The sequence below is a fragment of the Bos indicus x Bos taurus genome, chromosome X (genome assembly GCF_003369695.1).
Source record: "Bos indicus x Bos taurus breed Angus x Brahman F1 hybrid chromosome X, Bos_hybrid_MaternalHap_v2.0, whole genome shotgun sequence".
Taxonomy (NCBI): Eukaryota; Metazoa; Chordata; class Mammalia; order Artiodactyla; family Bovidae; genus Bos; species Bos indicus x Bos taurus.
In genome coordinates, this window is record NC_040105.1 from 75,283,965 (window position 1) to 75,299,804 (window position 15,840).

Genomic DNA, 15,840 nt, shown 5'->3' on the forward strand with positions numbered 1-15,840 from the left:
AGGAAATCTACCCTGAGTTGCTCATTGGAAGAACTGATGCCGAAGCTCCAATACTTTGGCCATCTGATGCAAACAGCCAGCTCTTTGGAAAAGACCCTGAGGCTGGGAAAGATTGAAGCCAGAAAGAGAAGAGGGTGACAGACAATGAGGTGGTTGAATGTCATCACTGATTCAATGGACATGAACTTGGATAAACTCCAGAAGATGGTGAGGGACAGGGAAGCCCAGCATGCTGCAGCCTATGAGGTTGCAAAGAGTCAAACATGACTTGGAGAATGAAGACAAAATCTATCACTTCTTTCAAAGTATCATAAGTCTATGCATTAGATCTTGCAGTTTTTTTTTGTTTTTTTTTTGTTTTTTTGCCAAAATCTAGTTTCCTTCATGCAAAACTCCTCCTTCAAGCTTTATTAAACCAAAGGCTCACAATTTTTTCAAAACATGTAGCTTTCCACCGCTAGTCATATTTGACTAATTTTACTCATAATTAGTATTTAAGCTATTCAGTAGTACTGTTGATCCTTGCCTCAAAATGTGTATTATTCATTCTTTTTTCTCAGTTCAGTTCAGTTCAGTCACTCAATCGTGTCCGACTCTTTGTGACCCCATGAACCACAGCACGCCAGGCCTCCCTGTCCAACACCAACTACCGGAGCCTACCCAAACTCATGTCTGTTGAGTCGGTGATGCTATCCAACCATCTCATTCTCTGTCATTCCCTTCTCTTCCTGCCATCAACCTTTCCCAGCATGAGGGTCTTTTCAAATGAATCAGCTCTTTGCAAAAGGTGTCTAAAGTATTGGAGTTTCAGCTTCAGCATCAGTCCTTCCAATGAACACCCAGGACTGATCTCCTTTAAGATGGACTGGTAGAATTTCCTTGCAGTCCAAGGGACTCTCAAGAGTCTTCTCCAACACCACAGTTCAAAAACATCAATTCTTCAGTGCTCAGCTTTCTTCACAGTCCAATTCTCACATTCATACATGACAACTGGAAAAACCATAGCCTTGACTAGATGGATTTTTTTGGCAAAGTGATGTCTCTGCTTTTTAATATGCTCTCTACGTTGGTCATAACTTTCCTTCCAAAGAATAAGCGTCCTTTAATTTCATGGCTGCAATCACCATCTGCAGTGATTTTGGAGCCCCCCCAAAAATAAAGTCAGCCACTGGTTTCACTGTTTCGCCAACTATTTGCCATGAAGTGATTGGACAAGATGCCATGATCTTAATTTTATGAATGTTGAGCTTTAAGCCAACTTTTTCACTCTCCACTTTCACTTTCATCAAGAGGCTCTTTAGCTCTTCTCCACTTTCTGCCACAAGAGTGGTGTCATCTGCATATCTGAGGTTATTGATATTTTTCCAGGCAATCTTGATTCCACATTGTGCTTCATCTAGCCCAGCATTTCTCATGATGTACTCTGCATATAAGTTAAATAAGCACGGTGAAAATATACTGACTTAATATACTCCTTTTTCTATTTGGAACCAATCTGTTGTTCCATGTCCAGTTCTAACTGTTGCTTCCTGACCTGCATATAGGTTTTTCAAGAGGCAGGTCAGGTGATCTGGTATTCCCATCTCTTTCAGAATTTTCCACAGTTTATTTTGATTCACATAGTCGAAGGCTTTGGCATAGTCAATAAAGCAGAAATAGGTGTTTTTCTGGAACTCTCTTGCTTTTTTGATGATCCAGAAGATGTTGGCAATTTGATATCTGGTTCCTCTACCTTTTCTAAATCCAACTTGAACATCTGGAAGTGCACAGTTCACATATTGCTGAAACCTGGCCAGGAGAATTTTGAGCATTACTTTACTAGCATGTGAGATGAGTGCAATTGTGCAGTAGTTTGAGCTTTCTTTGGCATTGCCTTTCTTTGGGATTTGAATGAAAACTGACCTTTTCCAGTCCTGTGGCCACTGCTGAGTTTTCCAAATTTGTTGGCATATTGAGTGCAGCTCTTTCACAGAATCATCTTGTAGGATTCGAAATAGCTCCCCCGGAACTCCATCAACTCCACTAGATTTGTTTCTAGTGATGCTTCCTAAGGCCCACTTGACTTCACATTCCAGGATGTCCAGCTCTAACTGAGTTATTACACCATCATAATTAAATGGGTCATGAAGATCTTTTTTTACAATTCTTCGTGTATTCTTGCCACCTCTTCTTAATATTGTCTGCTTCTGTTAGGTCCATAACATTTCTGTCCTTTATTGAGGCCATCTTTGCATGAAATGTTCCCTTGGTATCTCTAATTTTCTTGAAGAGAGCTCTAGTCTTTCCCATTCTATTGTTTTCTTCTATATCTTTGCATTGATTGCTGAGAAAGGCTTTCTTATCTCTCCTTGCTATTCTTTGGAACTCTGCATTCAAATGGGTATATCTTTCTTTTTCTCCTTTGCTTTTCACTTCTCTTCTTTTCACAGCTATTTCTAAGGCCTCCTCAGACAGTCATTTTGCTTGTTTGCATTTCTTTTTCCTGGGGATGGTCTTGCTCTCTCTCTCTTTTACAGTGTCACGAACCTCTGTCCATAGTTCATCAGGCACTGTGTCTCTCAGATCTAGTCCCTTAACTCTATTTCTCACTTGATGCTTTTGAACTATGGTGTTGGAGAAGACTCTTGAGAGTCCCTTGGACTTCAAGGATATCTAACCAGTCAATTCTAAAGGAGATCAGCCCTGGGTGTTCTTTGGAAGGAATGATGCTAAAGCTGAAACTCCAGTACACCTCATGTGAAGAGTCGACTCACTGGAAAAGACTCTGATCTGGGAGGGATTTGGAGCAGGAGGAAAAGGGGATGACAGAGGATGAGATGGATGGATGGCATCACCAATTCAATGGATGTGAGTTTGAGTGAACTCCGGGAGATGGTGTTAGAGAGGGAGGCCTGGCATGCTGTGATTCATGGGGTCACAGAGTCGGACACGACTGTGTGACTGAACTGTATAAGGGATTTAATTTAGGTCATACCTGAATGGTTTAGTGGTTTTCTCCACTTTCTTCAATTTAAGCATGAATTTGGCAATAAGGAGTTTATGCTCTGAGCCACAATTGGCTCCCGGTCTTGTTTTTACTGACTGTATAGAGTTTCTCATCTTTGGCTGCAAAGAATATAATCAATCTGATTTCGGTTTTGACCATCTGATGATGTGCATGTATAGAGTCTTCTGCTGTGTTGCTGGAAAAGGGTGTTTGCTATGACCAGTACATTCTCTTGGCAGAACTCTATTAGCCTTTGCCCTGCTTCATTCTGTACTCCAAGGCCAAATGTGCTTGTTACTCCAGGTGTTTGCTGACTTTCTACTTTTGCATTCCAGTCCTCTATAATGAAAAGGACACCTTTTTTGGGTGTTAGTTCTGAAAGGCCTTGTACATCTTCATAGTACTGTTCAACTTCAGCTTCTTCAGAGTTACTGGTCCAGCAGTGGCTGTGCGGTGCAAGAGTGGTGAGTGGTGGAGAGGAGGAACCCCACATCCAAGGTAAGAGAAACGCAAGTAAGATGGTAGGTGCTGAGAGAGGGCATGGTGGCTGAGTGGCCAGCGGCGGATGTGGAGCAGGAGCAGCTAGTGGCAGTTGGACAGCTCTGCAGAGAGGAGTGGGAGCTGCAGAGAGGAGATAACCCAAGTCCAAGGCAAGGAGCAGCGGCTTTGCTTTGCTGGGGTAGCCGTGAAGAGATACCGCCACATCCAAGGTAAGAGAAACCTAAGTAAAGACAGTAGACACTGAGAGAGGGCATCAGAGGGCAGACAGACTGAAACCACAATCACAGAAAACTTGCCAATCTGATCACATGGACCACAGAATTGTCTAACTCAATGAAACTAGGCCATGCCATATGGGGCCACCCAAGACGGATGGGTCATGGTGGAGAGGCCTGACAGAATGTAGTCCACTGGAGAAGGGAATGGCAAACCACTTCCGTATTCTTTCCTTGAGAACCCCATGAACAGTATGAAAAGGCAAAAAGATAGGACACTGAAAATGAACTCCCCAGGTCAGTAGGTGCCCAATATGATACTGGAACTCAGTGGAGAAATAATTTCAGAAAGAATGAAGGGATGGTGCCAAAGCAAAAACAACACCCGGTTGTGGATGTGAGTGGTGATAGAAGCAAGATCCGAAGCTGTAAAGAGCAATATTGCATAGGAACCTGGAACGTTAGGTCCATGAATCAAGGCAAACTGGAAGTAGTTAAACAGGAGATGGCAAGAATGAACGTCTACATTCTAGAAATCAGCAAACTAAAATTGGTGAATTTAACTCAGATGTCCATTTTATCTACTACTGTGGGCAGGAATCCCTTAGAAGAAATGGAGTAGCCATCATAGTCAACAAAAGAGTCCAAAATGCAATACTTGGATGCAATCTGTTTTTGCTGAATTCCTGCAAATATCTCTCTAAGGTTTTTTTTTTTTTTTTTGTCATTCCATTTTAAATATCTCATAACTTCCATTAGACTCATTGGAAAAGACCCTGATGCTGGGAAGGATTGAGGGCAGGAGGAGAAAAGGACGATAGAAGATGAGATGGCTGGATGGCATCACCAACTTGATGGACATGAGTTTGGGTAAACTCTGGGAGTTGGTGATGAACAGGGAGTTCTGGCATGCTGTGATTCATGGGGTCGCAAAGAGTTGGACACTACTGAGCAACTGAATTGAACTGAATTGAACTTTCCTTATGGCATCTTTTAAAAAAACACATAAATTTGTAGAAGTGCATACATATATTTCCGAAATATAAGATTCTAAATTTTGGGAAGTTATGGATTTCTAGTTTTAATGCCTTTTTTCTTTTTTTAATATAAATATATTCATTTTAATTAGAGACTAATTAGTTTACAATATTGTAGTGGTTTTGCCATACATTGACATGAATCTGGCACAGGTGTACATGTGTTCCCCATCCTGAACCCCCCTCCCACCTCCCTCCCCATCCCATCCCTCTGGGTCATCCCAGTGCACCAGTCCCGAGCATCCTGTCCCATGCATCGAACCTGGATTGGTGATTCATTTCACATATGATAATATACATGTATCAATGCCATTCTCCCAAGTCATCCCACCCTCGCCCTCTCCCACAAAGTCCAACAGTCTGTTCTATACATCTGTGTCTCTTTTGTTGTTTCTCATACAGGGTTATTTTTACCATCTTTCTAAATTCCATACATATGCGTTAGTATACTGTATTGGTGTTTTTCTTTCTGGCTTACTTCACTCTGTATAATAGGCTCCAGTTTCATCCACCTCATTAGAACTGATTTAAATGTATCCTTTTTGATGGCTGAGTAATATTCCATTGTGTATATGTACCACAGCTTTCTTATCTATTCGTCTTCTGATGGACATCTAGGTTGCTTCCATGTCCTGGCTATTATAAAATGTGCTGCAATGAACATTGGGGTACACATGTCTCTTTCAATTCTGGTTTCCTTGGTGTGTATGTCCAGCAGTGGGATTGCTGGGTCATATGGCAGTTCTCTTTCCAGTTTTTTTAAGGAATCTCCACACTGTTCTCCACAGTGTCTGTACCAATCTGCATTCCCACCAACAGTGTAAGAGGGTTCCCTTTTCTCCACACCCTCTCCAGCATTTATTGCTTGTAGACTGTTGGATAGCAGCCATTCTGCCTGGTGTGAAATGATACCTCATTATGGTTTTGATTTGCATTTCTCTGACAATGAGTGATGTTGAGCATCTTTTCATGTGTTTGTTAGCCATCTGTATGTCTTCTTTGAAGAAATGTCTGTTTAGTTCTTTGGCCCATTTTTTCATTGGGTCGTTTATTTTTCTAGAATTGAGCTCCAGGAGTTGCTTGTATATTTTTGAGATTAATTCTTTGTCAGTTGCTTCTTTTGCTATTATTTTCTCCCATTCTGAAGGCTGACTTTTCACCTTGCTTATAGCCTCCTTCAGTGTGCAAAAGTTTTTAAGTTTAACTAGGTCCCATTTGTTTATTTTTGCTTTTATTTCCATTACTCTGCAAGGTGGGTCACAGAGGACCCTGCTTGATTTAATGCATTTTAGTGAGAGTAAACAATCTTTATAAATTGGTTCCTTGAAATTTTTGGAACTTCCTTGTGAACTATTTTTAAGAACATTCCATATTGTTTTGAAGAAGAGTTATTCTTTGTTGAGTGAAATTTACTCTGTATTAAATTATTCCTCTATTTTTTAGAATTACTGTTAGATAAAAATTGGCACATCTTCATTCTCTGTGTTCATTAACTTAACTTTTATAAATATTTTCCACCTCTTCATTAATTTGTGCTACACTGTTTTAAAACTGTCTAGCCAAATTGTTTAGATTGCTAATTCTCTAGTCTTGTGTGATTATTCCATTATTCAAACCATCAATTGGGTTTTAAACCACAAAAATTTCTTTATTATGTATATTAATCTTAATTTTATGGTTATTCATTTTTGCTTCAGATTCCATACATTCCTTATTACTTTTATGTTTAAGTATAATTATAAGTATATATAACTAAGTATAATTATATTTAAGTATATTTAATACTTATTTTTAAGTTCCATTCTGCCTGCTCCATTTTAATTCTGTTTACTTTGGTGTGTATTGTATCCCTTTTGTGGTGTTTGCATGTCTCAATTGTCCTGTGTTTTATTTTGAGCTCATTCTTATAGGTGAGATTCACTCCAAGGCAATCAACTGACTCTGATTACATAGCCTGCTCTAGGGCACAGGGAAGATAGGTTGAAAGAGAGGGATAAATAGACTGGATTTTTCCACTACGATTGATCTTCTGGAGATTATATATATAGTATAACAATAATAATGTATGTCTGCTAAGTTGCTTCAGTTGTGTCTGACTCTGTGTGACTCTATGGACTGTAGCCTGCCAGGCTCCTCTGTCCATGGGATTCTCCAGGCAAGAATATTGGAGTGGGTTACCATGTCCTCCTCCTTGGTATCTTCCTGACCCAGGAATAAAACATGTGCCTCTTACGTCTCCTGCATTGACAGGCAGGTTGTTTACCACTAGTGCCACCTGGGCAACCCAATAATAATAATAAAATATTAATAATTACAATAAAATAATTGAAATAATTATTTATATATCTGATTATATAATGTTATATAGTAATTATACATGCTGCTGCTAAGTCGCTTCAGTCGTGTCCGACTCTGTTCGACCCTATAGACGGCAGCCCACCATGCTCCGCCGTCCCTGGGATTCTCCAGGCAAGAAGATTGGAGTGGGTTGCCATGTCCTTCTCCAATACATGAAAGTTAACAGTGAAAGTGAAGTCGCTCAGTCGTGTCTGAATCTTTGCGACCCTATGGACTGCAGCCCAACAGGCCCCTCCGTCCATGGGATTTTCCAGGCAAGAGTACTGGAGTTGGGTGCCATTGCCTTCTCCGAGTAATTATACATATATATATTTATATATATATATATATATATATTTATATATATATATAATATTTTATTATTATTATTCCTTAGCATAGACAGCTACCTGAGCCTTTGTGCCTTCTCATTCTAAAGGACTTCTGTCTCCTGGAGATAGAACCCCTTGTCTCAGCTTTCTCAGTCATAAAGGAATTAGTGAAAGAATTCTCATGTATAAGCTAGCCTTGCTGCACTCTTCTCTCCTGTTTCTATGAATCCCCAATTACTTTTCTCTCAATGTCTTTCCATCCTAGTTTCATGGAATTTCCTTGGTGTTGTTTAAATGTCTTTTTTGTTTTTTGTTTTTTTTTTTTACATTAGCAGTCTCCCACTAGCTCAGATGAATCCTGTTCTGTGAAATTCTGGGCTTTTTCTTTGATGAAATTCTATGTGATTTTGTTTTCTCAGGGATTCTTTATAGGTTTTTCCATGATATATTTTTTCCTATATTTGAATATATTCGTATCTTTGTTAATTTTCTTAATATACTTTCTTGAACTTTTAAAGGTTAATTTTAAGAGTGGAAGCTACATCATGTATTAAGAGAGTTAATTCTTGTAGGCTGATAAGGAGTCCAGGACCCTCAAGGAGGAGGAAGGGATAATTTTTTTTTTCCACATTCCTTTAGTCAAATAAGACTTTTTTGTTAAGCTCTGAGTTGCTATGACGACAATCTATTTCACTTAAGACTAACTTTCTTTAAGCCCAGAGCTAATAATTATGCAACAAAACAATACATCATGCTCAAGGGTATATTTTTTCTTAAGCTCTGTGTAATGATTATATAACAAGGATGTATCTTGCTCAAAGACATGCTTCTCCCTTCTGGCTAATTTTGTTATCTTAAGATGGTTGTTGTGGGTATGGGTCTGATAAGACCTTTACAACCTTGAGACATCCCAATTGAAAAAGTACATAAATGCCTTGCTAAGAAGAGTGAGGGGCACTCTTTTTGACCCCTTCTGATGTCTGTGTCAGAATCTTTCTCTATCCCTTTTCACTTTAATAAAACTTTTGCCACACAAAGTTCTGAGTGACTGAAGCCACATCTTTGGTCCCGAAGTGAAATTTTCTCCTTTGGAGATCACAAATCGAACACCATTCACCATAAGCTATTGGTATTCAGTATACCAACTTGAAACTATTGTTCTATTTCCCAAAATCTTGTTAGTGTTATTTTTTTTTTTTTGTAAAGAGTAGTGTATTAATTGAAAAATAAACATATCATAAATTTAATTTATTGATACCTATAAACTCACCAAAAAATTCTACAAGGACAGGACCAAGGAATTTATTACAATTTTCCTTTATGTTCCACATAGGAATAGACACATAGAAGCCAGTCAGTGATTATTTGTGTTGATTCATAGATTTTTTTTTTTTTTTACTTTCAAGATATTGCCTAAAACATTTTCAAATTCTAAATCTTTGGGCCATTTTCTACCTTCATCTAGTTCTGTTCTTATTATTTATAAAGCAAAGTAGGTAATTAGTTGAATTTAAGTTTCACTTTGACTATAGCTTATGTTGCTAAAACCAATACTTTGGCAAGATACCATTTAACAAATACAAGGTTTTGTCCTGCATTACCTGTTCTGGTTGCCCACAAAAAACCCACTAACTCTTTGATTCTGGTACAAGAAATCATGTTACTAGAAATTTTTCTGGGAAGATGACTGTCCTGGTGACCTTCATATGTTGTTTCTCTATATTATTGAATGCAATAAAGAACAATTTTAGGAGAGAACAATAAAATCATATTGAAATACACATATTAGGCATTGTGCATGTATATATCATACATGAAGCATAGCATCCAAAATATGGTAAGGACTCAATGAGTATTATTATTACTATTGTTATTATTATTTAACAAAGTATAGAACTAGTATAGTGGTTTAACATATTTGGAGTAAGTAATATTTTCTTACTTTGGAGTAAGGAAATTTTGGACTCTAGTCTTACTTCCTCTCTTTACCAGCTATGAGATCTCACACAAGTTATTTAACCTCTCAAAACTTCATTTACTCCACCTATAAAAGCAGAATAATTAAATCTGTGTAAGTTTCCTAAGACGCTCATGATAAATACCAGCAACTTGGAAGTTTAAAACAACAAAAATTTATTCTCTCCTAGTTTTGCAATTCAGAAATCCCAAAAGAACTGGCAGAGTTATGCTCCCTTGGAAAGCAGTAGAGGTAAATCTTGGCTCTTTCAGCTTCTAGTGGATCCAGGGAGTCACTGACTTACTTAACTGCAATCTCTGCCTCTATTTTCAGGATTTTTTCCCCCCTCTGTGCCTGTACCTTCTCTTCTATTTCTTAAAGGGATACCTGTCATTGCATTTAGGGCCCACTAAGATAACCAGTGATGATCTAACCTTAAAACTTGACACTTAATTACATATACAAAGCCAATTTTTCCAAATAACAGTCCGATTCAATAATGTTCTGAAGGTTAGGAAATGGATCTATCTTTTATGTGGCCAAGTTCAATGTCTATCTGTGAAATACTGTCTCTCATCCTTGCAGCAGCCACTTATCTTACTCTTTTCAGAATAAGTCTTTGTACCTCCAATTATAAAGATTGAAAATGCCACATCCACATTTTAAAAGCCTGGGTCAATGACACGTGCCATATATGTGTCTTATATTTAAGTAAAAGCTTACTGGGGCCTTCTGGGAAATGTTTTCATTATAAATAAAAAGTGAGAAATGTAAAAATACAATATGTTCTTCTTTTCCTATCTTTGAATGCTGTTTTGTGAGGACATGACCTTTGGAACATTTGCAGCTATCTTGCATCCATAAGGAGAGGGCCAAAAAAATCACAGGAATCAACCCAGAGCCCTGAATTTATTGAGCTGGTAAATTTCTAAAATGTGAAAATTCCTTAGTTCTAGATTTTTTGCTATGTGTGAAAAATATACTACAAGTATTTTAAGCTATGTTTACATAGGTACTCTGTTCTAGCAGTTAAAGACATCATAATTCATGTACTACACCAAGAAATTTTCTGGGAGATTAAGTATAAATAAGCATGAAAAATGTTTCACATGTTCTTAAAATGTAAGAAATGCTTAACATAATTCAACTGTTACTATAAATGTGTGTAATTAGTGTTGCTGTTTTTCAGTAATCTACTGAAAGGTTGTTGCTACAAACTGTGAATGATGCCAGGAATTTTGGCCTCCAGAGGAGAGGAATTTGATCTGGGGCCACTGATAAGGCTTGATCACTCTGAGCTTTTGTGTAATAAAGCTTTGTTAAAGTATAAATGAGATAGAGAAAGCTTCTGACATAGACATCAGAAGGGGACAGAAAGCGTGCTCCCTTGCTACTTTTTAGCAAGAATTTATATACCTATTAGAAAGCTGCTAATCAGAGAAAGGAAGCATCTCAAAACTAAGAGAGCTGCACTGTGCCCCTCACCCACAACATGTAGTGGGAGACAGCATTGGCACAAGGTGTTATCTTGGGCCATAAAACAATTGACGTGAATCTTGATGAAAGGCGGATTTCTAAGCAAATATATAACTCATCATCATGTGAAAAATGCATTGGTTAGCTGAAGGTTTGAGATAAATTTAAGTTCAGGTGGAACCAGGTGTCATGATGACAACGAATTTTGAAAAGAAAAAAAAAAAGTCTGCCACTTGCAGTTTTATTTCCTCCTGCCACTTGAAGACCTCTGGCCTCCCTACCAAGGATATTAACTCATTCTCCCCTTTCATTTAGGAGAATTATGTTGTCAAAGGAAAGGGGCACCGTTCTCATTCCACAACTTCTTTTGACCTGGTCAGGGGCATCGTCCCTAAATTTTTGAGGAAACATATTCTCCTTACCCTCATATTGAGGGTCTCTCATCCAGGGCCTCAAATAGTAGTTGGAGGAGGCTGTGGCACTCATAGGAGCCTGAACAACCATTTGTAACTTAAAAGCCTCCATGTGGCTAGAAATAAATCCAGCTACACAATTACAGATGCAGGGAGAAAACAGCAAAAACAGAAAAATTAGCAAAGTTAAAAGTCACATTATGTCCATAGTTAAGGTACAAAGTGTTACAGTCCATTTTAGGATTGTTAGATGTCATCACATTAAGAAGAGACATCATGTATGATTGTTGTTGGTGAAGGTAGTCTCAGAATTGGAGAAAGTCCTTTCCCTGAAGTGGAGACACCCACCTGATGAGGTAGGGAGTGCACTGCAGACCCAGAAATTAATCCATTTGTGGAATGCAGCATAGGAATGAACCCAGGAAAGAAAGTCGTTGTCCTGAGGATCAAACAGCAGACTCAGGACTTTAGGAGTCAATAGAAGCAAACCCACATAGATTATCAGGCCTATCTGAAAAGCAAGAAGTAAAAGCATAGAGAATACAGACATAAAATGACATCCCTTAGTTTGGGTCAGGATGCACCCAGCAATCAATTTCTGGCACACTGACAGTTGTGAGAGAAGAAAGAATAACCTGGTAGGTGCCTTCCCAGAGAGGCTCAAGAAATTGCTTCCCGGATCCCAATGTCTTTAGCAAGACCTTGTTTCCAGGCTCAAACAGCAGTTTGTTTGACTCAGAGACTGGGTCAGAAGTCACCTCCCTGTGTTCCTGTAATGTCCCTGTTGAAAAGCTAAAAGTTGAGTTACATAGTTAATTCCAAGGCTTTAGGAAAACACTGGTGTAAACCTTTAAGAATTTCTCATTTAGCATTTTCAGGAATTATTAATCAGCTCTTCTCAGACTGTAACTATCCTTTATCAGTAATCTTTGCTACTCTTTGCTATATATTTTTTAATTTTTCCTCAGTATATTGTAATTTTTTCTGCTTATGTTTTAAACTTTCTTTCCATATTATAGCATGAGCATGTAAAGTCAAATAAGCATATTCAGAATCAGCATAGATATTTATTCACTGTCTTTTGCTTAACTCTAGAGCTTGGGTCAGATTCACAAGCTCCAATAGCTGAACATTTATCCCTGAGTGGAGAGACTTTGTTTCTGAATCCTGTCCATCCATCACCACAGCATAACCAGTTTTCTATTTCCCATCCCCCCAAAAAGAACTGGCATCTGTAAATATTTCCATGTCAGAATTTTCTAATGGGGTGTCCATTAAATCTATCTGAATTGCATAGTTTAAAGTTAGAAATTGGGAACAGTCATGACTGGGTATTTGATTTTCCCTCTCAGGAAGTAAAGTGGCAGGATTTAAATTTCCACAAACTTTAAGCTTAGTTATTGGTCCTTTTAACAACAATGACTAATATTTAAAAAGCTGACTGTCATCCAAATATTAACCTTAGAGTTTAAGATTTTATTCACATTATGAGAAGTCAGTAAATACAGATTTTGCTCATTAGTAAACTTAAGAGCTTTCAGTTCAGTTCAGTTCAGTTCAATCGCTCAGTCGTGTCCGACTCTTTGCGACCCCATGAATCGAAGCACGCCAGGCCTCCCTGTCCATCACCAACTCCCGGAGTTCACTCAGACTCACGTCCATTGAATCAGTGATGCCATCCAGCCATCTCATCCTCTGTCGTCCCCTTCTCCTCCTGCCCCCAATCCCTCCCAGCATCAGAGTCTTTCCCAATGAGTCAACTCTCCGCATGAGGTGGCCAAAGTACTGGAGTTTCAGCTTTAGCATCATTCCTTCCAAAGAAATTCCGGGGCTGATCTTCTTCAGAATGGACTGATTGGATCTCCTTGCAGTGCAAGGGACTCTCAAGAGTCTTCTCCAACACCACAGTTCAAAAGCAGCAAATCTTCAGCACTTAACTTTCTTCACAGTTCAACTCTCACATCCATACATGACCACAGGACAAACCATAGCCTTGACTAGAGGGACCTTTGTTGGCAAAGTAATGTCTCTGCTTTTCCATATTCTGCTGCTGCTGCTAAGTCACTTCAGTCGTGTCTGACTCTGTGTGACCCCATAGATGGCAGCCCACCAGGCTCCCCCGCCCCTGGGATTCTCCAGGCAAGAACACTCGAGTGGGTTGCCATTTCCTTCTCCAATGCATGAAAGTGAAAAGTGAAAGGGAAGTTGCTCAGTCGTGTCCGACTCTTTGCGACCTCATAGACTGCAGCCTACCAGGCTACTCTGTCCGTAGGATTTGCCAGGCAAGAGTACTGGAGTAGGGTGCCATTGCCTTCTCCATTCAATATGCTCTCATTAGCAAAACAATAGTAGCAATTACCCTTAAGGAATGTGGCAATAGCCTTCCCCCCCCCCGCCCCCCCGCCCCAGTAACAAACTAAACTTTGATCCTGTGGGCAAGCCCAAAGTGGGAGCCTGCAAGAGAGCAGGCTTAACAGCCTTTTGAGTATCCGGAGACCAAACCAGCTTGTTGGTTTGGACCTGCTGAGTTTCAGTCATAAGTTTATATAAAGGCCGAGCAAGTTCCCCATAGGAATCCAAATGTGGCAATAGCCTGTGATGCCCCCAAATCCTCTCAATTGTCTTAAAGTCATAGGTAGAGGATAATTTAGTGTAGGGTTAATTCTCTGAGGGCCTATGTCCCTCATCCCTTCTAGAAAAGAAGGCAAATCAATGACTGAAAGTCAAATCAATGACTGAAATAATATTTGGCTTGTTCAGAAATTTCAGACAACAGAGTACAAGGATTAGGCACCCTGGGGTGTAAAGGAACCGCAGCCTCACTTATTATTTGTAAATCTTTAACTAGTCTTCATTTATCATTTAACTTTTCTTAACACCCAAAATAGGAGTGTTGCATGGACTGTGAGAGGTAATTAATAACTCTTGCTCCTTTAAATACTCAGTGGTGGGTTTTTCTTAACCTCGAGTTTCAGTGGATACTCCTTTTGATGTGGAAATAGGCGAGGGTCTTTGAGCTTAACAGCAACATGAAGAGCATTTGTGCTCAACCCCGTTTTTCCATCAGCCCACACTCTAGGATTAACGGGAGAGACAGAGAGGGCTCCATGTTCATGAAAACAGAGGCACAGACCTTGCTCAATATATCCCTCCCCAAAGGGGTGGAGGAGACTCTGGCATGATCAGAAACTCATGTGAAAACAGCAAAGTCCTGGTTGCAGCTTAAAGAACAACTGAAATAATAACATTTGGTTCATCCAGAGAGTCCCATTACAGAAGTGTATTGGGGAAAAAGTGGGCCAGGGGCTTCAGCAAGCATAGAATAAGTTTCCCTGTTGTCTAAAAGGAAATTGACTGATTGGCCCCCAAAGTTATCAATATCTAGGGTTCCTCAGGTGTAATTAGAACAGGAGTTTGTGTGGGGACCCCTGGGCACCTTCAGTCCTGATTGTCTTGAGAGTCCAACCCCTGGGCCCTACACCTTAGAGGGCAGTTTCCTCTCCAGTGTGGTCCTTTGCAGACCTGACATGGAGCTGGGGGGAGGCTTAGACACCTGAGAGTAATCCTGCTTGAGGTGCCCCTCCTTTCTACAGTAATAGAAAGTCCATCCCTTTTCACCTGGGTCCCTCTGGGCAGTTTTTCTGGCAAATTCAAAGCAGATTTGAAAGTCATTGTTCAGGCTTCAGTCTTTCCTAGTCTTTTTATGACTCTTGTCCTCTTTCTCCCTGCCATAAACTGTCTGAGCCACTTGTAATAGGTTATCTAAGACTGATTTGGTACATATGTCTGTTAGCTTAAAGTGGATATCTGGAGCCTACTGAGTGAGAAATTGATATTTTAAGATAATTCCTCCTTCTGCATTTTAGGGATCAATCTTAGTGAATCTGTGAAAGGCTTCTTGTAGTCTATCTAGGAATTTACCAGGAGCTTCCTTCTCTCCCTTTTGTTCTGTTTGTCAACTTGGCATAGCTTACAGTCTTAGCGTGCACCCACTTGAGTCCTTTAAGAACATAACTAACAAAGCGACCCTGGTCCCCATCTTCTTTTAGCTATGTTATAGTCCCTGTCGGACTCTGTTGTGGGGACTGTCTAATTCCCAGTAGGGAAGGTGGCTATCTCACTCTCCCCTTTTTCTGCTGATTTATTGCCAATCTGTTCATCTCCCTAAACAGTTTTTCCCTAAAACTCGAGTTTTTGAGTCGTGAGTTAGCGTCTGTCCCAAGGCATACATTACATCTCTCCAAGTAAGGTCATAAAGTAAAGTTAGTCATGTAAAGGCTTCTATGTACTTTTTGGATCCTCTAAATAGTTTTGACTGTAATTGGGACTATTTGAGTTTCTACCAAGACTAAGGCAATCCCTCCTGGAAGAGTGGCCTGATTTTCAACCTGTTCAGTTGGGAGCCCTGGATACAGGGGCATAATAAGAGGACAGGAGGGAGCTGAAGGTTTTGCACTCAAATCTGAACCCTTAGGACATAAGTCTGGCATGTCCCAGATACAGAAAAATAGTAGCGTATGTGGTATTTCTACCCATTTCCCCTGTTTTCTAAAAAAACAGCCTAATTGTAAAACAGTATTATAATT

General features: G+C 39.5%; 1 protein-coding gene across 1 annotated transcript in view; it reads left to right on the plus strand.

The window, feature by feature from the left end:
* Positions 1–3,526: 3,526 nt before the first annotated feature.
* The window catches only part of CYLC1 (cylicin 1), a 132,324-nt gene continuing 120,010 nt past the window's right edge, over positions 3,527–15,840 (plus strand). Inside the window, exon 1 of the mRNA XM_027535406.1 lies at positions 3,527–3,636. Coding sequence (XP_027391207.1) covers positions 3,527–3,636 — 110 coding nt within the window. The remainder of the gene's footprint in view (positions 3,637–15,840) is intronic.